Raw genomic sequence first — 23,105 nt, forward strand, 5'->3', positions numbered from 1 at the left:
AAGCGATCCGCTGCTTTTGGGGACCAGTGTCTCTTTAACCTATTCCATAAAATGAACCTGGAAGTAGGGTGGGTAGTGTGGTGGCCAAGTTTGCAGATGATACCACTATGTAGGGTGGTGAGAAACCACAAAAGATTGACGAAGAGCTCCCAAGCCGGACCTTTGGATAAATTAGGTGAGTGGGCCCAGAAATGGCAAATGGCAGTCTTCAATGTAGCAAAATGTAAAGTGATGCACATAGGGGCAAAAAATCCAAACTCTCACATTAACATCGCTACAGGGGTCAAAGTGCTATCAAGTACAGCTGGTGACCCGGAAAGGGATTTAGGCGTCTTAGTTGATAGTTCCATGGGAATGTCAACTCAATGCATGGCAGCTGTGCAAAAAGGCATACTCTATGCTGGGGATCATTAGAAAAGGAATTGATAATAAAATCCTGCAAAGATTGTCATGCCCTTATATAAAGCAGTGGTGCGACCGCGACTTGAGTAATTGTGTCCAGTTCTGGTCAGCGCGATCTCAAAAAAAAAGGATATTGAGGAGATAGAAAAAAGTGCAGAGAAGGGCAACAAGGATGATGTTTGGAGGGACTGGAGCACCTTCCCTATGAGGAGAGGCTGCAGCCGCTTGGGACTCCTTTTTTAGCTTTGGAGAGGAGGCGGCTGAGGGGGATAATGATTGAAAGTCTAAGCAAAAATTATGCATGGGGTAGGAAAATGTTGACAGAGAGAAATTTTTCTCTTCTCACAATACTAGAACCTTCAGGGGCATTCATTGAAAATGCTGGGGAAGAATTAGGACTACTAAAAGGAAAAGTTCACTTCTTCTTCACGCTAACGTGTGATTGGTGTTTGGAATATGCTGCCACAGGAGGTGGTGTGATGGCCACTCAACCTGGATAGCTTTTAAAAGGGGCTTGGACAGATTTTATGGAGGAGAAGTCGATTTATGGCTACCAATCTTGATCCTCTTTGATCTGAGATTGCAAATGCCTTAACAGACTGCATGGGGTGATCGGGAGCAACAGCCGCGAGAAGGCCATTGCGTTCACATCCTACATGTGAGCTCCCAAAGGCACCTGGTGGGCCACTGCGAGTAGCAGAGAGCTGGACTAGATGGACTTTGGTCTGATCCAGCTGGCTTGTTCTTATGTTCTTATGTTCTTAACCACTGGAGCAGCAGCAGCAATAGCAATCCAGGGATAGAGGTCTGGCTGCCCCCAGCAGAACCTGGGATCCCTGGATGATAGTGCAGAAAGAACAAATCTGACAAGGCATGGGCTAAAGCTCATTTTAAAGCCTACTCTGTAGCAGCAATGGCAGCGAAGAAACAATATTTCTCTGCCACCACGACATCTGTCCATTATAAATGGAACACTTCCAGGAGGTTGGAAGCCACCACTGGAAAGCGATAAATCTCATTTTAAAAAGTAATGTTATATGCTCTCTGTAGCTAACATTAGGAATTAATCAGGCTGCTGTGTTTTTGAATAATTGTTGCTCAATGGCAGGCATGTATTATGTGCAATACAGTAGTCCAAACAAGGGTAGTCAGACAAGAGATACGAATGCACCACAGCAGTGAAAGCCTTCTGCTCTAGGAGCGATTTAGCTGTCAAATCAGCAAAATGTGAAAAAAAAGTGAGGCCACAGCTCCCACCTGGCCTAGAGTCTGGGTCCAAGACCACTTCCACACTATGAACCTGATATATTGGCCCCTCACTAAGAAAGGCATTTCTATCATTTCTCCAGATCTAGAGCATCCACTACAAACAGCTTAATTTCTTTGGAATTGAGTTTCCATGTATTCACCCTCCTTCAGTCAGTTATGATGTCAGATGAAATTCAGTAATGAAACTGCCTTGAGAATGGATTTGCTTCTAGTTTCTGATTAATGATTTTATTAAAAAGGATTTTTAAACATTTAGGCTGTTGAGAGTTTTACATGTTCACCCATGTCCTCAAACTCACAAAAACAATTTTTTATCCTGGTAGCAAGCATACTCTGTGCAAATATATAGAACATAGTTCTGGCTTCTTTCTTGAAAAGCATTTGGAGAGGAGAATATTTTGCACAGAGAGAGAGAGAGCAAGGGGGATGGTGTTCCTTTTATTGCAAACAGGGTGGGTACACTAAATACACACAGATTTCTGCCACACAACAGCATTCCTATTTCCAAAGGGACAACTTCTAGAAATAAACATTAATCCCCCCACACACACACTCACTTTTAAAAATCCTTTAATGGGAAGGAAAGCCACTTTTCTATATTAGATATTTAATTCTGCCCTGCTACTAACTAGCTTATTTAGGATACGCTACTAACTAGCTCATTTATGTTCTCTATTTTTAAAATATAATTTTAGAGTTTAAACTTCTATGATTTTGATGGCTTTATGTTTCTTCAACAATAGTTCTTTTGGTGTTTTCATGGGTTTAACAAAATGTATCAGCTGTGACTTGACAGCATTTTACACGCCCGCACGCCCGCACGCCCGCCCGCATGCATGCACGCACAGAGAAAGAGAGAGGGAGAGAGAGAGAGTTTTGCTGGTTTTTGCAAAGTTGACATTCTTTATGATGCTTTGTGATCCAGAAAGGAACACAAGTGCTCAAAATTAATGCAGGTGAGGAAGAAGTACATTAACTTGTCCACTTGTAGCTATGGGCAATGTTAGTGTAGGACCTTGGGTCACAGATCAGTAGTCTAGGCTCAGCAAGTGGCCCTCAAATGTAATAGGTTGAAATTCACACAAACTGCCATACTAAGAGGCAGGGGATCTCTTGTGTCTGCCTCTAGTTTTGAACATATTTTTTAAAATGGCCATTGGGATGATGGCATGATGTTGCTTCTGGGTGGAACCCGGAAATATGTCATGCTTCTCTAGGAATCACTAGAAATTCTACGATTTATGGCAATTCCTTGAGAGATATAGGGTCACTTCTGAGTGACTTTTCCCTGGAAGTTGCTGACAGATGTTTCCCCCATGCTCCTGACTGCCCAATCTGCCACCGTTTGCCAGGCTAGCCAACCCAACACACTAGGATTGCCAACTCGAGCTTGGAAAATTCCTGAGATTGGGGGGGGGGACCTCAGGAGGGCAGAGTCTGGGGAGGGATCTCAGCTGAAATGTGCTGTCACAACCTGTAATGAAACCTCAAGGTAAAGGTTCAGTTCCTCCAACTTCTCCCCTCCTGGTGATGTCCACTTCCACCCACCAACATTCAAATTTCCCAATTTATTTCATTTCCCTCCTTTTCTTCCCATTACATCACTTGTAGGCTTCTATATGCCTGTGTTCTAATTGTCTTACTGGCCTTTCGACCCTAAATCTTTGTGCTGGCATAACTGGATGCTGTCCAGTTATGTTCAGCTCAATGTAAAAAACCCCAACTCCTTTCCATTTTTTCCCAGTGTTAAGGAAGCCCATAGAAGGATGCCAGCTAACAGCAGTCCTATCACTCTCTCAACTTCCCAAAAGGCTTACAGCCTTTAGTGTTGTTACTGATAATATTGACTTATGGTTGCTATGGTATACTATAGATGCAACAGAAATCCTAGAGCATATATCTATCTCTGTAGCTACTCTAGGAATTTTCTTTCTTTTAGAAAGCTGCCACCCTGCAGGATCTGCCTGTGGTGGCTAACAACTTTAAACAATCCTAATATATAATTCACTAAGGTGGATTCTGCATGGGCCAAAAACAGCAGTGTGAAAACGGTGTAAACCCTTTTACACCATTTAAAACCATTTTGCACTGTTTTCACACCACTGTTTTTGGCCCATGCGGAATCCGCTTTAGGGTTGGAATGAGTCAAATCTCACTCCTAACCGATCGCTGAGCACGTAGCACTTCTCCTCCCATGTTATTTGTAATGGAAGCTAAAGTATCTTTTTGTGGCAGGCATAACTCATCAGAAAATAATGCTACACTTGAAAACTGGCCACCAAGTCAGGAATGATGATGGAAGATGGAGTGTCAAAAATGAACAGAACTATAACTAGAGGTGTGCATTTGGTAAAGCTGAACTGAAAAGGGGTAGTAATATAAGAGAGCTGAAAAGTAGATCCTGAAAAAAGTCAATTGTTTGGCATTTTTGAACTGCTTCTGCTCTCCTGCCATTTAAAAAAAATGGGCAACCCCAGTGGTGGAATTCAGCAGGTTTGCACCACTATGGCAGAACCGGTTGTTAAAATGGTACTTGTAAACAAACAGTTATTTTATTTGAATCCCACCACCAAAACCGGTTGTTAAATTATTTGAATCCCACCACTGGGTAAACCTCTCTCTCCCTTGCTCTCTCTGTCACTTACCTGTTGACCGTCATCACTCTCTCTGAAGTCCATATGGGCTCACAGGTGGCAATGGCTCACAGCTGAATGCTGGGCCTGGCCAAGTTGAACTTAGTGTTCAGCTCTGCACAGCTGCTGCCAGCTCCAAGACCATATGAACTTTGCAAGCAGCTTGGAATTTTTTGGGATGAGGCTTAATAGACCCCCCCCCCCATTTTGAATTTTCCAAAAGAGGGGGGGGGGTCATGTATCACTAATACTCTGATTCCCAGTCTATCCCAGAAGGTTGCTTGGTGATACACTCTCAGCCAGACCTAACTCACAGGGTTGCCAAGAGGATAAAATGGAGGACTGGAGAACAATGCAGCTTTGGATCCCCTTTGGGGAGAAAGACTGGGTATGACTTTTTTTTATAAATCAGATTTTCATGGCATTATGTCATTTATCATATGGAAAATAAGCCTTTACAACACATTAATCATAACAAGCTAAGGTATGATCTAGGGCCCCTTCCGCACAGGCAAAGTACAGTGGGTTGCAATCAGGGTAAAGCAACCCGCGTTGCCATTGGGGCATTCGCATGCCTCCGTGGAGCCAGAGAACAGAGTCCACAGAGGAAATGTGGGTTGCCATTGTGCCTTTGCATGGAGGTGCATTCCTCCCCCCCCCACACACACATACACCTCCCTCTGCTGCGTAGCTATGAGGCCAGGAGGGCATGGACCTCCACAGCCATGTTGCTGCCCCTGTGCCCCTGCGAAGCTTTACTGCAGAGCGGCAGGGACTGGGGGAAAAAGGGAAGAACGGCCAAGTAACACGCTTCTCGGGGCAGCTGTTTGCTCACAGCGGCTGCAATCTGCATTAACCACCAAAGAATCACAGGTAGTGCAATTCTAGAATAACCTGTTTTGGAGGGGAAAACGTGGGGCAGACTCGCATTGGGGTGGGAACTATCTAACAAAGTTGTTACCCTGGGTTTATTGGCCTGAGTGGAAGGTGCCTGAGAGTTCCAACATCTGTTGCACATGTATAACCACTAAAATGGATTAATGTTCCATTATCATGCATGTAAAAAGTGGAGGAATGGGGATGTATCATTTTACTACTTTGTTAGATTGTAGGGAAATATTATCTCCCCACTTCTGTTCATAATTAATTAATTAATTAATTAACTGATTAGCCTAGATTAGTTAGTGGGTGATTTGTATAATTGTTTTAGCTTGCTTATTGTATAGTGTTAGTTAAATAGATTAGTAAATTAGTGGCGAGCTGAGTCCACCTACGGTGGAGAGTTGTTGCCGGGTTGGGTTAGGAGGGGACAGCGGGGATGGGGGCACCTTCCTTGGGGTTGGGGATCCCAGTGTTGATGGGACGGGGCAGGTATGAGGGTGGGCGGCGGTTATGAGCGAGAGAAGCTGTGGACGCAGATATGGTTATGCTCGCTCACCTTCTGACCTCCTCCGACTCTATCCCAAAGTGGATCTAAGGTGGTTGGGTTCAGGAGACACCCCCTGCTTCACGTCTTTGGTGTTGATAAATGCCAGGTCCATAAATAACAAGACCGCTGTTCTCCGGGATTTTTTTGGAGTTCAGCAGATGGACCTGGCTTTGGCGCCACCAAACCTGGGCGAAGGCGAAGACCGCTGCTCATAGGCGCAGGTCGCTACTCCCAGGTTTCACGCGGTTCCACCGATCACAACACAGGGCCGGGGTGGTGGCGTGGCGATGTTGGTCCGAGATACCATCCCTTTAGGGCTATCCCTGTCCCCTGAGATCATTGGTATGGAGTGTGTCGGCCTGGAGTGGTTGGCATTGGAGAGGTTGGCTGTTCTCCTGGTGTACCGTCGCCTAGCTCCCAGGAGACGCTCCGCCTGCCGCGGCTGCTAGAGGTGGTGGTGGATCAAGGCGGTACCCCAGACTTATTGTTCTGGGGATTTCAACGCCCATGCTCATTACACCACCTCATGTACGGTGGTCAGCGGACCTGGTGTCATCCATGGCGACGCTGGGCCTCTCCCTGGTAAATTCTGGCCCCACTCACGCAGGTCGGTCACACACTGGATTTGATCTTTGGGTCAGGGTTGATGTGGTCATATCCTCTACTGACAGAGTGCCATGGTTCGACCACTATGCCCTGAGGGCTCAGATAAGCATGCCACAACACCCTCGCCTAGGCGTAATTAATGGATTTATGCTCGGCGTCTCGCGAAGACTTATGGATCCTGATGGATTCCTGAATGCTCTAAGGGATCCTGAACCCACCGGCACCCTCGATGGCCTAGTAGCAGACTGGAATGCCCTCGCTTTTAGATGCCATCGAGGTCATTAGCCCCTCGACGCCTCTCTTCGACTCCCCGCTCGGCTGGCTCTGTGGTATACAGAGGAGCTACGCTTGTTTGAAACGGGAGCTTAGGGACGCTAGAGCGAGTGTGGAGGAAGTTCGCGGACGAGGCTGCGCGAACATCTTATAGGACGCTTATGAAGGCTCTATGAGATGGCGACGATGGCGAGGCTAAGAGAGTGTTCTTCTCCTCTTCGCTCGCCTGCTAGTTTCGCCCAGCACAATTGTTCCGCATTATTTGATCCCTACCTCTTTGTCAGAGGGTTCAAAAATGATCAATTGGCTATTAGCTGTGAGGCATTTATGAGCTATTTTGCAGATAAAATCGCGTCGCTCCTCCAGGACCTCCCTGCCACCTTTGAGACAATTAGTGAACTGGAGTCTCCCTTGTCCGCTTTTGGCCCTTTGTTTGGCCCAGTTTTCCCCTGCTCTCTGAAGACGATGTTGACAGAGCCCTAGCTGCTGTTAGACCTACTACTTGTCCTTCTGGATCCGCGCTCCTCCTGGCTTATTAAAGCATGTCGGGAGGAGTTACGCAATTCCCCACCTGTTGACTATTATCAATTGCTCCTTTGAGCAAGGAGTTTGTCCGGGTGGGTTGAAGGAGGCAGTGGTCCGCCCACTCTTAAAAGGCTGCCGTTAGGTCCTGGTGATCCAGCCAATTACCGCCCCGCTTCGAATCTTTCGCTTCTGGGAAAGGTAATTGAGAGAGTGGTGTTGGAGCAGCTTCAGGGTTTTCTGGAGGACGATCGCCTTTGATCCCTTCCAGTCCGGCTTCCGTGCTGGGCATGGACGGAGACTGTTCTCGCCGCCGCCACAGATATCGCCCGTGATGCAGCTTGACCGAGGCGGATCGGCGCTGCTGGTGTTGTTGGATCTCACCGCAGCGCTTGATGTGGTTGACCACGCATCTTTGACCCAACGCCTGGCCGCCTCCTCGCGCGGGTACTGTCCTTCAATGGATTGCCTCGCTTCCTCCGGACCGGAGTCAGCAAGTGTGGTGCGGGGACCAAGCTTCCCGGAGGTGCCCGCTTCATTGCGGTGTGCCTCAGGAGCTTATTGTCCCCGCTGTTATTTAACATCTATATGCCACCCCTTGCTCGGCTGGTACGGAGCTTTGGTCTGGAGTGCCATCAGTATGCTGATGATACCCAGCTCATTCTGTCGATGGAGGGGGGAGCTGACACCGCCCCTGCAGCTCTACAGCATTGTTTGGAGGCGTTGCTGGTTGGTTGATGCAGAGCAGGTTAAAACTGTATCCAGCAAAGACGGAAATCCTTTGGTTAGGTAGCCGGGGCGGCGGAGGGTTTCCAGCCGCCGGTGTGGGAGGGGGTCGCATTGGCACCGCCCCTCGTCCGGCGATTCGGGGTCCACCTGATTCGCTCTTTCTATGGAGACCCAGGTGGCCCATGTAACCCGGGTTGCGTTTCCATCTTCGCCAGGCCCGCGGCTGGCCCCCTTCCTCTCCCAGGCGGATCTGGCCACAGTGATTCATGCAACGGTCACCTCCAGATTAGACTATTGCAACTCGCTTCTACGCTGGCCTACCCTTGAGGCTGATCCGGAAACTGAAACTGGTCCAGCATGCGGCGGCCCGCTTTGCTCACGGGTGGTGCCTCTAGAGATCATATCACACCCGTGTTGCACCGCTTGCACTGGCTCCCAGTTGAATTCAATCGCCTTCAAGGTATTGGTGTTAACCTTTAAGGCCTTACGCTGTCTGGGGACCCTTCGCACCTCAGGGACCGCTCTGGCCCCATATGTCCCACGCCGGTCTCTGCGCCGGGCAGAGGCCAATTTACTGGAGATCCCCGCCTCTATGATGCTGCTGGTTTTCACTAGGGCCAGGGCTTTTACGGCTCCTGGCCCCTGCCTGGTGGAATGCTCTCCCACCAGTTGTCCGGTTCTGCGGACCTTAAATCGAAGTTCCGCAGGGCCTGCAAGACTGAGTTATTCCGCCGGGCTTTTGGGGAGGCTGGCTGCTGATAGGTGCCCATTAACAACTGAGATCCGCTGTTCCCCTCTCAGAGGAGTTGAGGAGTTAATGGTCGAACGCCATCTGTTTTTAATTGATTATGAATTTAGAACGCTGCATTTTAACTGATGAATTTTAATATTTTATTTTGTTTATCCGCTTGTTTATATTATGTTGTAAACCGCCCTGAGCCCCTTGGGGGAGGGCGGTATAAAAGTGGAACAAATAAATAAAATAAATAAATAATATTATCAAAGATTTGCTACTATACTACTATTAAGTACTCTGTGTTGCCAAACTGGATAGCAATGATAAAGCGTGGACACAAAGGAAAATAAAAGGAAGATGAACAATAAAAATAAATGGAGAGAGAAAAATGAATGAGAAAAGAATGGAAAAGTGGGAGAGAAATTAAGAAAAAGAGAGGGGAAGATTGTTTTATCTTGCTACAATACACTACCTACTGCTTGTATTCAGTCTTGCAGAAAAGCTAGTCTAGCAGTAAGAGTGCCTTTTACTGCTCTCAGACAGCCCTGCATACCTAATGGCTGCAACCAGAACTATATCAAAAGGAAAATCATTGGAAAGGCATTTGGTTGGGGTTGGATGCATCATGATGCTGGTCTCAGGGCCCTCCAGCTGATTTGGGACCCCCAAATTTTGTCCCCCCCCCCCCCACAAGTCCTCCCTCTTTCTGGCCCTTGCCATAGCTCCTTTAAAAGTAAGCATTTGCGAGAATAAGTAATTGCCTTGAAGAGGATCTTTTTGTAAGGAAATGGGTCAACTTTCTTGTGGAACATATTTTTTTGTGGATTTGCCTATTTTTAAAACCATTGCTAAGTGAACTTTGGAGAATATGGCATTGGAGGCTGGATGGGATGTCCAGCTGTTTACTGGAAGCTAAGAGTCTTGTGAGTATAATGAGGGAACACAGTTCAGTGTGCTCCAGGATCCATCAGACTTATGGCAGGAATGACTTCAACACTGTAATATAAGCTGAGTGTGTTTGATGAAAACTTATTTAATAGTAATTGTGTACAGAACTGTAGCCTTCATTTTATTATTGGTGCTTGTTTTTAATTACCCCATGTTTGCTGAGGAAAGCCTAAAAACAAAAAAGCAAGGAAAACTTGCCATGAGCCACACTCTACAGGGGTCAGACTGCTTGCCTTTATCATAGCTAAATCCCTACTTAGATGGGAGGAGAATAGAAGACTCCGAGGTTACCTTGGTGACAGAACTAATACAGCTTTCAGATAGGTTCTTGGTGTACAGGGGATATTTTGAAGGCCACTTTCCCTCTCTCTTGCTCCATTTCTGGATAAAAATTCTCCAATGAATGTTTGCACTTCCTCTAGAGAGACTGGGCTGTATTCCCTCTCTCTTTTTCTGAAAGCTTGTTTTATGACCTGATTATGAACTCAGCCTGGAGGAACCAGTTTCTCAGGCACAGCAATTCAACTACCTCAGAAAAATAATAAGATACACTGCAAGAAACAAAAGCCTTGTGGGCACTCCTGCTCACTTCCTGCTGTTCAGGAGCTGACAGGAATCTAAGCCGTGTCTCAACAAGCAAATTTTTTCCCCAGGTATAATGATCATTCAAAAACTTTGTTGGGTTCTTCAGCAATGTGAGAAGACATGCCTATTTGTGTGTAAAATGGATGAATAATGCCAAGTAGAAACCAGCCACATAAAAATATAAATGCACACTGCATTAGGTACTAGTTGGGAGTGGTACCAATAAAGACACAATGATCTGAGGACTTTGTCCTCATGAAGTTACTTCCTTCCAGAGCACTAAATGTTTTATTGTCATGAGTCAATGAAACTTTGCTCACTTCTCCTAGAAAGAGAAAAAAACAAAGAGTATCACTGATGAGAAAGGATATCTCACAACAGAAATAAAACACTAGATCATACTGCCCCCTGCTACATTGTGCCATTTTGTAAGTTCACATTCTGTCTTATTCATGGCCATAGAATTTGAAATACTAAGATTCTGTGGACTTCCTTTTACAATAAAAATTGAGTACTCTCTGGTTTATGGGAAATGCTTTAAACCTATGTAAACTCTTACCTCAACAACTACAGTACTAACAAGGGCCAAGGAAACATTCCAGTGTCTAGTGCTGCTAGCCTGAGGTGAAAAATTAGTTAGGAACATGGCAGTAACATAGTTCCAAAGCATTTGTCTGAAGCAAAGTAGTTTATGGTAGTGCTGTGAGAGAAAGAGCCATGTTGAGCAAACTTCTGCAAAGGCATCTTATACGTTGTATTGTCGAAGGCTTTCACGGCCGGAATCACTTGGGTGCCGTGTGGTTTCTGGGCTGTATGGCCGTGTTCTAGCAGCATTCTCTCCTGACGGATCTGAAGATGACAGCCACAGATGCAGGCGAAACGTCAGGAGAGAATGCTGCTAGAACACGGCCATACAGCCCGGAAACCACACAGCACCCATCTTATACATTTAATAAATAAATAAATAAATAAATAAATAAATAAATAAATAAATAAATAAATAAATAAATAAATAAATGGATGGATGGATGGATGGATGGATGGATGGATGGATGGATGGATGGATGGATGGATGGATGGATGGATGGATGGATGGATGGATGGATGGATGGATGGTACGTTATGGTTGATTCAAGGATAAACTAGATGACATATATGACATGAATTGGGCCAAGGCAACCCATGAATCAGCTTGCAGACATACATGAAGTTGAGGAACTAATGTTCCCAACTGTGTCAGGGTCAAATCTGGCTTGGAAGTGTCAGGGTCTAATTTGGCTTGGAAGTGGGGGGATGAAGGTTTTCAGCCCACCCACTTGTGCACTCTTTTCCCAGAGTGAAATATCTGCATGGGACCATAGCATGTGGAACATCACAGTGGGGGAGACAGGACACCTGCAGCAGTTTGGACCTGGGAAAACAGCACAGGAGGTAGTGGCATACCTTTACAAAATGTGCCCTTCCCCACGTCCAACCCCCAGCTGAACTCCTCTGCCCTCTGCTGCACTTCTTGTCAAATTCCCCCTGCCCTCCCACTGCATTCCCCTCTGCTGCCCCCCACCCCAAACTTTCCTTTCATTTGTCCAGCTTTCTCCTTTCTTTTCTTTTGCATTCTGTACACACACACACCGGCGACCCCCCCCCCCCCAGCTCCAAAGGCAACCTGGGCAACATTCCGGCATTGGTTGGTGGACTGTTTGTCTGCTTGCTTGGCAGGTTGGGGCAAGCAGACTTGGCTTCACATCTGATTGGTTTCTGGAGAAAGCACATCAGGTGGAGAGAAGGGAATGCCACACCTGGCCTTGCCTGCAGAGCCATCTCTTTTGAAAGCCAGATAAGCATTTCCAGTGCTTCAGTGGCATTTCCAGTGCTTCAGTGGAGAACCCTGATGAGTTGCAAGGATACCTTTAATGGTATCAGTGGCTCCACAAATCAGGCAAAAACTGGCTTGACAAGTCTTTGGCTGCCATGCCCACCTGCCTAGCATTGCCAGGGCTGCTGCCACCACAGCCCCTTTCATAGGCCTAGCCTGTGGCATGGCTCTGGCAAGGCAGGAAGTGGGCAGGGCCAGGCAGGCATAAAGAGGCACCAGGCTCTCAGGGAAGACTCTCTCTACCTATCCCCCGAGGGAGGACGGGGGGGGGGGGTTGGCAGTGGGGGCTTGGCTGGAGGCTGGACACAAGGAGAGGAATGGGGCAGGGACAGGTGGCCAAAATGCATCCCATGCGTGACCCAGGCTAATAGTGCCTGGGTTATCTGCCCCCTTTTGCCTCCCCTAGATACACCATTGGCAGGAGGGAAGACTGAAGTTTCTCTTCCGTCATGCTGTGCTCCTGAGCTAAATCCAGCCCCACTATATTTGTGCTTGGGAATGTTAGCTCCATGATGGCATATGTATCTGCAAGTCAAGTTGGGAGATCCAGCTTAACTCATATGTATTGTCTAGCTTGGCTCTCAGTGTATGCTAGTTTTCCCATGCAGCAGACAATGGCCAAAAATGATTTTGTTCTCTTTTCCCTCTTTCTCTGTCATTCTAGTTGTGGCTGCTACTGTGTCCCTTGAGGTACAGACACCCAAGAAGAAAGTTGAAGTGGCAAGAGGACAGAGTACCACCCTGCCATGCACCTTCCAAAGTACTGTAGCAACTATTGACAGCGACGTGGGTAGCTGGAAAAAAGTATCTTCAAATGTGAGCACACATGCATAAGATAAAATCAAGTGACCAGACTGGTTTCTCTGACCAATATAAGGGGAGTTGCAAGCAGAAGAGATAGCCTTAAATTCTAGTTTAGACCCCACATTTACAGTGTTATCACATCACTTTGGACAATGATCCAGCACTAGTTACCAACACCCAGTCATGTGTATGACCTGTGGCAGCAAATGAGTGTATACAGCCCCATCCCCATCTCCATCCTTATCCCCATCCAGGGACACATCTGTCCTGGATTAATGTAATTTTTTAAATTAAAAAACATTCTATGCCAACTCTAGAACATCTGCTTGAGGAACTTTACAATATGTAAAAATAAAAACATAAGACGCAGTAAAAGTTGATAACTCAGCATTAAAAGCCCAGCCACAGCACAAGCAACTTGAAACAAGTTTCATAAAACAATTCCTAGGCTATCAACGTGATGTTAAAAGATCAACCCTCTAATGAAAAACTTGTGCAAAAGGATTTTGTACTGGCACCTAAAAGAGAGTAGGGTAGGTCAAGGTGAGCATGGGGGCGGGGTGTGCGTGTTCCAATGGCAAGGTGCCAATGCTGAAAAAACTCTGGTTACCACCTGCCTCAGTTCTGAAGGTGAGACACAGGTTGGGACTGAATGGGACTGAATTGTATGGGAGAAGGCTTTATCAGAAGTTCCTAATCCTCAAAGGGCTATAAAGGTAAGAACTAGCACTTTGAATTGTGCCTGGAAAGAGATGGACAGCCAGTATAGACCTTTCAACATTGAAATAATCCCTGTGTCTTGCCTCTGACAGTAGTTAAGCTGCCATATTCTCTGTAAGCTGATGTTTTGGGACCATTTTCAAAGGCCACTTTACAATAATCTAAACTGAATATGATCAGAGCTTGGATCACAGTGACCAAAATGTTTTTTTGTTTTAAGGAATGGCTATATCTGGCATATAATCCAAAACTGATTAAAGGCTTTTGCATGCTATGGAGGAGACCTGAATCTACAACTGTAACCCAGGTCTACAAACCTAGTCCTTCATGCACATCTCCAGTAAAGGCTTCCGCAGTCCTAATTGACCAACAGCATCTCAGTCTTGTCTACACTGATCTTCTGTTTACTGGCCATCATCCATCCATTATCTTCTCCAGGCACCTGTTCAGGACTTTAAGAGATCCAGTTGACTCAGCTGTTAAGAATAGAGAGAGGTAGGTGTCACTCACATGTTGGTGACACCTAACTCCAGATCCCATGATGATCCCTTCCAACATCCATGTACATATTATACAACATGGGAGACAAGATGGATCTCTATGGATCCCATAACCTAAATGCTATGGTGCTGAACAGCATCCCCCCCCCCACACACACACACACTATCTTGTGGAATCAGCTGGTCAAAAAAGAACATAATGACTCAAGCACAGTGCCTGTGAGTCCCAACCCAATAACCATCTAGAAAGATACTATGGACAATGCCATCCAAAACTGCTAAGAAGTCCAGAAGAATCAGCAGGGATGCACACACACACACCCCTGTCACTTTTTCAGTAAAGATCATCAAACCAAATCCAGGTCTGAAACTCAATTGAAACGGATCTAGATAACCCATCTCCTCCAAGGCTGATTCCGCACAGCATAATAATACTGGGTTACATTTGGTATTTTAAAATTTGGATCTATTTTATCCTGATTTCTCCCTTCTCATGGGTGCCCATTTCCGTAAATGGATCAAGTTAAGACCAGTAGGGAATATTCTGATTTCTTTTGCATGAGCCCGGCTTTTTTATTTTTACAATGCAGAGGCTTGAACAACCCCAATGTGCTGCATTCTGATTGGCTCTCCCCCCCACCCCCCAAAGGCAACGCTTCTGATTGGTGAAGCCACAGCAACTGCAGGAAAACCAAGCAGGCACCCCCCTCCCTTTTTTTCTCTAGCTTCAGAAAGGAGCCGGTGCAGTGAGCGACATGGCAAGCACATTGTGCTATACAAAGTAAAAACTTTTGACCAATACTCGGCAGAGCACTATGTCCCAGCCACATTTAAAGGTGTGCAAGAAACCGCAGCAAGAGATGTGCTTTGCTATATTTAGCAAAGGTCCAACTTCTCCCTAAACATTTATTTTGTTCTTTTGATGCATAGAAAAATGGCTTTTATTGTAGTTATTGTTGTTCTCTTCATAGCCAGCCATGATATTCCTGATTCAAATGATAATTATCAGTTTTTGAGGGGTGGGGAACAGAAATGAAGTACTGCATTTCACTTTGCAGCCAAAGACATTTTTAAAATGTATTTTTGTTGTAATTTTGTAAAAAACAAACAAACCCTCAAATAGTAGTAAAAAATTGAAAGTGCTTTGACAGCAAAGTCTGGACACTGGTGGAGCTGAAATATTTGAACATTGTACATGTTTCACTGGTCTGTTGCAGGTTATGGTAAGATATCAATTGTGGAGGCAAAAAGGTTTAGGTGAGACCTTTCCTCCCTTTAAAATTCGTTTTATGGGTGTGCATTACAAAATGCTTTTATTTGATTCTCTGAATTTCCCAGGTAGTGGCATTTCTCTTGTCTAATCAGACCCTTACAAGGGAACAGTAGGTGAGTGCTCCTAGCCAATCACATCTGAATACAAACCTCAGAGAAGGAATTTCCTTGAAGGAGTTTGTACTGTTTTGTGAGCACTCAGAGTATTCCATATTCAGCTACAAATGTATATAAATAATTTTCCACTGGGTTTGCTTTAGAATAGGAAAAAGGTGAGTGGGAGAGCAACATCCCCTCCCCCCACCTGCCGCCTCTTATCAGTAAAATCAGCTGGCTTTTAAGGAACATTCATGGAGCTGATGTGTGACTGGTCCATGCAATGTACCCAGAGTAATGGTGTGTGACTGGTCCATGCAATGTTCCCAGAATAATGGTGTGTGACTGGTCCATGCAATGTTCCCAGAATAATGGTGTGTGACTGGTCCATGCAATGTTCCCAGAGTAATGTACCCAATGTACCCAATGTAACTTAATAACAAAGATATCATGTAGTTTAGCTCTGGGAATCTTCCATACTCAAGTCTAGTTCCCCCACTGCTACCGTCTCCTCCTCCAGAAACTCCTTAAATGGTAAGAGTACTAATTAATGATTAAGGAATTTCCAGAGTGGACGTCCAGCATGAAGGTGTGTATCTCATAGTTTGGATGATTGATTCATCACATGCAGTCACACACAGGTCGAATCCCCACCGACAATAAGAAGCGTGATAATTGTGGCAAAAACACAGTTCAAGGATGGCTTCCCCACCGCATATGTCTCAAAAGTGTCTTCATCTTGGTTTTGATGCGCGCTCCACCCCTAATTCCTGTACCTGCTCGCAAGTGGATCTTTCTGAAAAACACGCCCCAAAACCGTATCCGAGGGGAGGTTTGGGGTTTCAAACTGCGTTTGTTTTTCCCGCCTCAGGGAGTGACCCGTGGACTCCCGTCCAATCACAGCACTGTGAGTGGACGGACGCCGCACGTGCAGCCTTTTTTTCTCGTGCGAGCAGAAGCAATGTGGAGACGTGGTGCTGAGTAGTAGAACAGTGCCCAAAATTGTGCATCTGTGTCAGAGTGCTTACATAACGTGGCATTGTAGGGAAAAAAGTTTTTTAAAAATATTCCCGGCACGATGACACATGGCAGCCAATCAGAGGGAGGGGGAGTGGGCGGGAATATCCTGACATAGCATTGCTGGGACAAAATTTCCATCCGAACTCACAGGACAGCCAATGAGAACCGCCACAGCACGGCACGACAGCCAATCATAATATCGCTGCAGAGCAGAAAGCATGTGCGAGGGGAGGATAGTGTTGCTTGAATGCATGGGAGATGCGCATGTCAACTCTGGGCACACGCTGCCAAGGGGAGGGAGAAACAACAATGAAACCAGGATGAAAAAGTTCTGATTCTTTTGGATCCATATTTAATTTTCAGTGGGGATTTGGCCACGAACACAGAGTGTTTTTGAAAACTGAATTATTTCCAAGATTGCAGGAATGGGGCAGGGCAAGGTGGAGTGGGAGGAAATTTCTGTAGCCTTGTTTATATTTTTTTTAAAGGAAAAACTGGACCACAACATGGAAGGGTAGAAAACACAGAGTTTTTTGTGCAAAGGTATAAATGTTTTTTATTGTAAGTCAGGCCCTGTAAGATTATGTGTAAAAATAAATGGATACATACAGGGAAAAATGTCAATGTCTGGTACTATTTTTCCCCTGATAGGAATTAGTGGAGAGAAGTGCACCTACATCAAAAGGCATCTCCTTTGCGGGTCTGTAAAATAAAACTCCTTTGTCCATTCAGCTTAAAATTTTGGAGGTCTTTAGATTAGAGGCAGAACCATGTTCAGGGCAAATTTGGTGCCATTATCTTTAAAAACAACTGCTCCAGGTCTTTGAAATGGATCCCTGTTTAAAATAATGATCCAGAAAATCCAGACCCCTCGCCCCCAATACACAGGTTTGAAACCCAAACCAGTAATGTTCTATTTGCAAATCAGCAATCAACAAAAGTGCCCCCCAACCTACAGATCCAAAATTATAATGAAATTATCCTTTGTGCACACCCCTAATACATTGTTTGTCATACAACCATGGAAAGCTAAATATTTGTGCTACAAAAATTAAGTGAAGCCACTTGAACATTATGGGATTAATGTCTGAGTAAAGATGCAAGTCTTTCAAATTGATTCCCTTCTTTCTTCTCCAGGAAGAATTTGTTACCTGGTACTTTGATGGTGGGAAAGAACCATCATTTATAGAACAGAATTACAGGGATCGTGTGACCCTGTCTGGCAATCCAAGTAACAAGGACCTCACCATCACCCTCAGTGACGTGACCATGGATGACAATGGAACCTATGAATGTTCAGTTCGCATGCGCCATGACCTCCCAACGAAAAGTGCACAGATGGATCTTGTAGTCCTTGGTAAGGCATTACTAGCTCCAAAGCAGGGTTCATTTCAAGGCAGCAGAAAACATAGATTGTAATGAAGAGGAAACACTCTGCTCTAGAAAAGCACACCAAATTTCTTTGTCCTATTGCACCAGGCCATGGAGCTGGCTGTGTTTAACTGTCACCCTTAGAATGTTCGTGCAGCATGTCTGTCTGTGGCCTGAGGGCTTGGTATGAGGGCTTAGAATGTTCGTGCAGATGGGCAGAGATGAGCAGTGAAAACAGTAAATAGGTAACACTGTTAGGTAATACGACTGGAAGTGAAACACATACACACTTTGCCGTGTGAGACACCAGGTGGGGTTTCCCCCCGTCACACGCAGGTAACTTTCACTCTCTGTGCCTCACCTATTGCTACCACATAACACACATACTTTCATACACATCCAACTCATCCTCACACACCTCACTCTACCCTCCCTCACATCCAACCACCACTTACCCACTTCCTCACCCATATTCCCCACAGCTCTCTTTTACTAAAAGCGTGTTTGCCTTTTTCTTCTAAGAAAATCCGCGGGGTGGGAGAGAACCAACACTACTGGCACCACTTCTTTTGCACATGGCCCTTTAAGAACCCAGAGAGCTGGCCTCGATCTGAGCGCCTCACCACCATGCCTCTGCTGCCTGACTGGGATAGCCTGCTTGCCCCAGTTCTGCCTTATCCAAGCCAGGACTGTGCGTGTCAACCAACCTCATGGACAGCGGGATTCGCACTCTGGACAGTTCCATTGTGGAATGGAAAGGGTTACATTATACTAAAAAAAACAAGACACCACCATATAACAATGTGAATTGAAAAGGGAAAGAGGGATTCCATTTGACCACCCCAAAAGGCTATGCTGCGGATCATTGGACCTGCATTGACATCTGTGTGGGTTGCAGACTGTGATGAGAAGAACAATTGCCACAGCAATGCATGGCCGGGCCCTGCTAGTTCTATTAATATGTAAATTCATACTGCATGGGACCTTGGAGGCAGGATAATCATCATTAAGAGATCAATCAGTGACAACATCCTGATCTTTTACCCAGTTTAAGAACCTGGAATAATTAGATTTTAGACACAAACAACATAAAAAGATGATTCCGGCCGTGAAAACCTTCAACAAAACATAAAAATATATTGCAGAAACTGTGGGGAAGGGCAAATACAGTAACAAGCCACTACCAGTTATGATATGGTTTTGAAGGTAGAAAATATGGTTGGGCTTATTTGTAATTGACATTCACTGCGTGATTGTCTGTGATATGTGCAGGCTTGCCGCAGAGGATTTACAGTGTGTGAAGGCACTCCACTCGTCATTCATACCACCTTCTCAGCACAAAACTGGGAGCAGGGGAGTGCCTATCAGAGGGAAACTGGAGCTCAGGGACAAAAGCTGAGTTTGCGCCCCCCATATGGCCAGCCACCCTCCCCCACCACAACCAAATAATGATTTTTTGCACCAGCTCACAAAACATCTCCCATCCCCAGTAAAACATACATGGCTCCTTCCCCACCAATTCTCTTTCCTAATTTTGTCCTCATACCAACACTATGAGGTAGGTTGTTAGCCTGAGAAACAGCTCCAAGCCAGTGCAAGAGGGTATTAAGCATATACATCTCTCACAAATCACCCCACCAAAACATTTACCAAACAAATGTCAGCATCATCTCACACAAATCACCCCCCTCCCCACTTCCAGCAAAACATACATGGCTCTCTCCCAGAGGCGTAGCTAGGGTAAATGGAGCCTTGGGCAAAATCTGAGTTTTCCGCCCCCCCCCCCCCTATGGGCGGCCACCCTTCCAACAAAAGAATGATTTTTTTTCACCAGATCATCTCAAAGTCACCATCACATTATAGAACAATCTCACAAATCTCACTCACAAATCTGAACACCTAGGGCTCCCTAGTTTAAACAACACTGAAAGTGATGCTGTTGGGGCGGGGGGGGGGGGGATCCACCCCAAAACAGCATCACTTTCAATATTGTTTAGAGAGCCCAGATTCTCCTTTTAAATCTACTTTTAAGGGAGAATCTGGGCTCTCTAGTTTAAACAACATTGAAAGTGATGCTATTTTGGGAGGGGGGATCCACTCCAAAACAGCATCACTTTCAATATTGTTTGAACTAGGGAGCCCAGATTCACCTTAAAGGGAGACTCTGGGCTCCCTAGTTTAAACAACATTGAAAGTGATGCTGTTTCAGGATGGATTTAACCATCCCACCCCCACCCCCCAAATAGCATCACTTTTAATGTTGTTTTGACTAGAGAGCTCAGATTCTCTTTTTAAATCCACCTTAAAGGGAGAATCTGGGCTCCCTAGTTTAAACAACATTGAAAATGATGCTGTTTCAGGGTAGATTCCCCACCCACCCCCCAAACAGCATCACTTTCAATGTTGGTTGTTGTGAGTTTTCTGGGCTTCTCTTATAACAGACTTCTCTCTGTGATACACCTCTGAAGATGCCAGCCACAGATGCAGGCAAAACGTTAGAAACAAGACCTACCAGACGACAGCCACACAGCCTGTAAAACCTACAACAACCAGTTGAATCAGGCCATGAAAGCCTTTGACAATAGTTTAAATGTTTTTAAAGGAAGAATCTGAGATTTTTTTTATAATTAGTGAAATATATTTATTAAGTGGCCTCACAAATACAGCAACTGTTCTTTTTAAAAATTCATTATTGAAATAGCAATAAGTAATAAAAAGATATATACATATTTAGTCAAATACAAAATTTACATTTAATACACAAACAATTTTCTCAGAAATTATAAAAATCTCTCCACCTCTCGGGAGTGTCTTGTGAAGTCCTTTCTTGGTTTAGAACTTCTCTTCCTTAATTCTAAGAACATAGGTAGATTGAACCAGGGAGATCATATTATCTGGACCTTCATATAATATTTAAAATAATAACTAATTTTCTTTCATTCACCGTTGCTAGGTTCACTTAAATTCTAATTTCATATTCTAAATTCTAATTTCATATAAACTAAACGTTCTTGTCTATTTGATAATATAACTTAAAATACATTTCCAGAGGTTTCCACTCTTTTTCTTTCCTCTTTATTTCTTCCGCCTGTGAAGATAATGAGATATAGTCCATATCCATGAATATATATATCTTCTCTAACCAAGCATCTACCGTTGGTATTTTTTTTTGTTTTCCAAACTGAAGCTATTAGCATTCTTGCTGCAGTTGTAAGGTAAGTTATTAATTTTGTATAGGGCGTAAGTCTCTTACCTTTATAAAATCCTAATAAATATATTTCCGGGTCCATATTAAACTGTTTGTGAACTCTAATCCAGAATCTTTTTATATATTTTTTGCAGTGCCACCATACATCCCTGAATGTTCCTATTCCCACTCTTCCAGCGAGTTGTCAGTCTTCTAAATCGATGTTTCTAACTAGATCTTTAGCCCAATGTATCATGGATAATCTAATTAATTCATCCTCTGTTTCCAGGTCTATTAAATATAGATAGATTCTACTAATCAGTTTTTTGTTGCCATTGGCTAAAATCTCATCTAGTATTGAAGGTTTTTTTTGTAAACCCCCAGGTATTGTTATCTCTTTTAAAACAATTCTTGAGTTGGATGTAGGTATACCAATGGCATTCTTTCTCAGCTATTTTTAACGATTCCCTCATTTTTAATCTTGGTTTCCCTGCATCAAATATTAATAGATCTTTATATGTAGGCCAATTGGTTTGTTTTGGCCAGCCTCGCATATTCAGGGCCTCTGACCTTGACAACCATAGTGGAGTTGATCTGTAAAAAGTTAGTTTATATTTATCCCAAACTTTGATCAATGATTTTCTGACATAATGTAGATTGAATGTCCTATATTTCTTTTGGTTGTCAGATGTCCATAATCTCTCGTGCTACACATAATTTAAATCGTAACTTTCTAAATTTAGGATCTTAATATTTGACAGGTCTATCCAATCCTTTATCCAGGTACATATACTTGCAATGTAGTAAAGATATAGATCTGGTAACGATAGGCCTCTTTTTCTTTAAATCTGAGGAAAAATTGAGGGTGCCTGTCAGGGGAGCAATCTTTAAGCTAGCAGTACCAAAATTTCAGGCTATCTTCTGGAGACTCTCCTGATGATACCACCCAGGTTTGGTGAAGTTTGGTTCAGGGGGTCCAAAGTTATGGACCCTCAAAAGGGTAGCCCCATCTATTATTAGCTTCCATTGGATGGGGGATGGGGCACCTGCTTTGGGGGTCCACAGCTTTGGACTCCCTGAACCAAACTTCACCAAACCTGGGTGGTATCATCAGGAGTGTCCCCTGATGATACCCTGAAATTTTGGTTCTGCTAGCTTAAAAACTGTGAAAAAACACAACTGTGAAAAATACAAAAAACACACAAACGAACCTGAAATTTTTGCGCCCTCACGTGACCAAATGGGGGGTGCCCAGTAAATACGCCTCTGGTGCCTATCTCTCAGTTACTCAAAGCTGCTGTGGGAAACCAGGAAAGAAATAATAGAACAAGACATCTCACAGAACAGACAGAGGGAGGTATATGTGACTGCACAGGGGATCACTTGATGAACATAAGTTACATCATCATGGTCATTGTGACTTAACTTGCTCAATTGGATGGTGGGTGCACAACTCTCAGTTGAATGAACACTGTAACCCCACTTTTCTGACCTCTGCTTCCTTTGCAGCATAGCTGTCTGTGGCATAATAATTGACAAAAGCCGAGAAAGAGGACCACAGCACTGCTTTGCAGGAGAGATCATGTGTTCCTTCTCTGTACCACCATAAGCAATAAAATATTCAGATCCTTTCCAATTATTTCATTCTGTTAAAATAAAAAATTACACATCGTTACACATCAAAGAGACAAACTTGTTCCACTGAAATCTATATTGCTAAGCAGATGGGGTTTGTTTGATGCTTTCTGGAAGCTCTGACTAGATCTTGAAAAACTTTGAATTAATTCTGAATATGCCCTGTAGAGAGATGGAAGATGGCTATAAACTGTGCCCTATAAGAAAGAGTGCTATCATGGGGAAACATAAAAAAAAAACCCTAGGACACTGAGAGGAACCTGGCAAACTAACACTGCCCTGTCCAAAAAGGAGCTATAAAGGTAGCAAGTATGGTAGTAAGCTCCTCTGTCATCTTGCAGGGGAACCTTCCTATGAGTGAGAAAACTCCACCTTTCAAAAACTGGGTGGAGAAACAAAGATCCATTGCCCCACTCAGGAGTACTTATTGGACCCTTGCTGAGGGAATCTGCCAGGTGATTCTGGAAACCTCAAATGTGGTTGGTCTCAAGCCTT

General features: G+C 44.5%; 1 protein-coding gene across 1 annotated transcript in view; it reads left to right on the forward strand.

The window, feature by feature from the left end:
- GPA33 (glycoprotein A33) overlaps positions 1-23,105 on the forward strand; it is a 42,134-nt gene that overhangs the window by 1,712 nt on the left and 17,317 nt on the right. Inside the window, exons 2-3 of the mRNA XM_048492376.1 lie at positions 12,670-12,821; positions 17,555-17,774. Coding sequence (XP_048348333.1) covers positions 12,670-12,821; positions 17,555-17,774 — 372 coding nt within the window. The remainder of the gene's footprint in view (positions 1-12,669; positions 12,822-17,554; positions 17,775-23,105) is intronic.

The sequence above is a fragment of the Sphaerodactylus townsendi genome, linkage group LG04 (genome assembly GCF_021028975.2).
Source record: "Sphaerodactylus townsendi isolate TG3544 linkage group LG04, MPM_Stown_v2.3, whole genome shotgun sequence".
NCBI classification, from domain to species: Eukaryota; Metazoa; Chordata; class Lepidosauria; order Squamata; family Sphaerodactylidae; genus Sphaerodactylus; species Sphaerodactylus townsendi.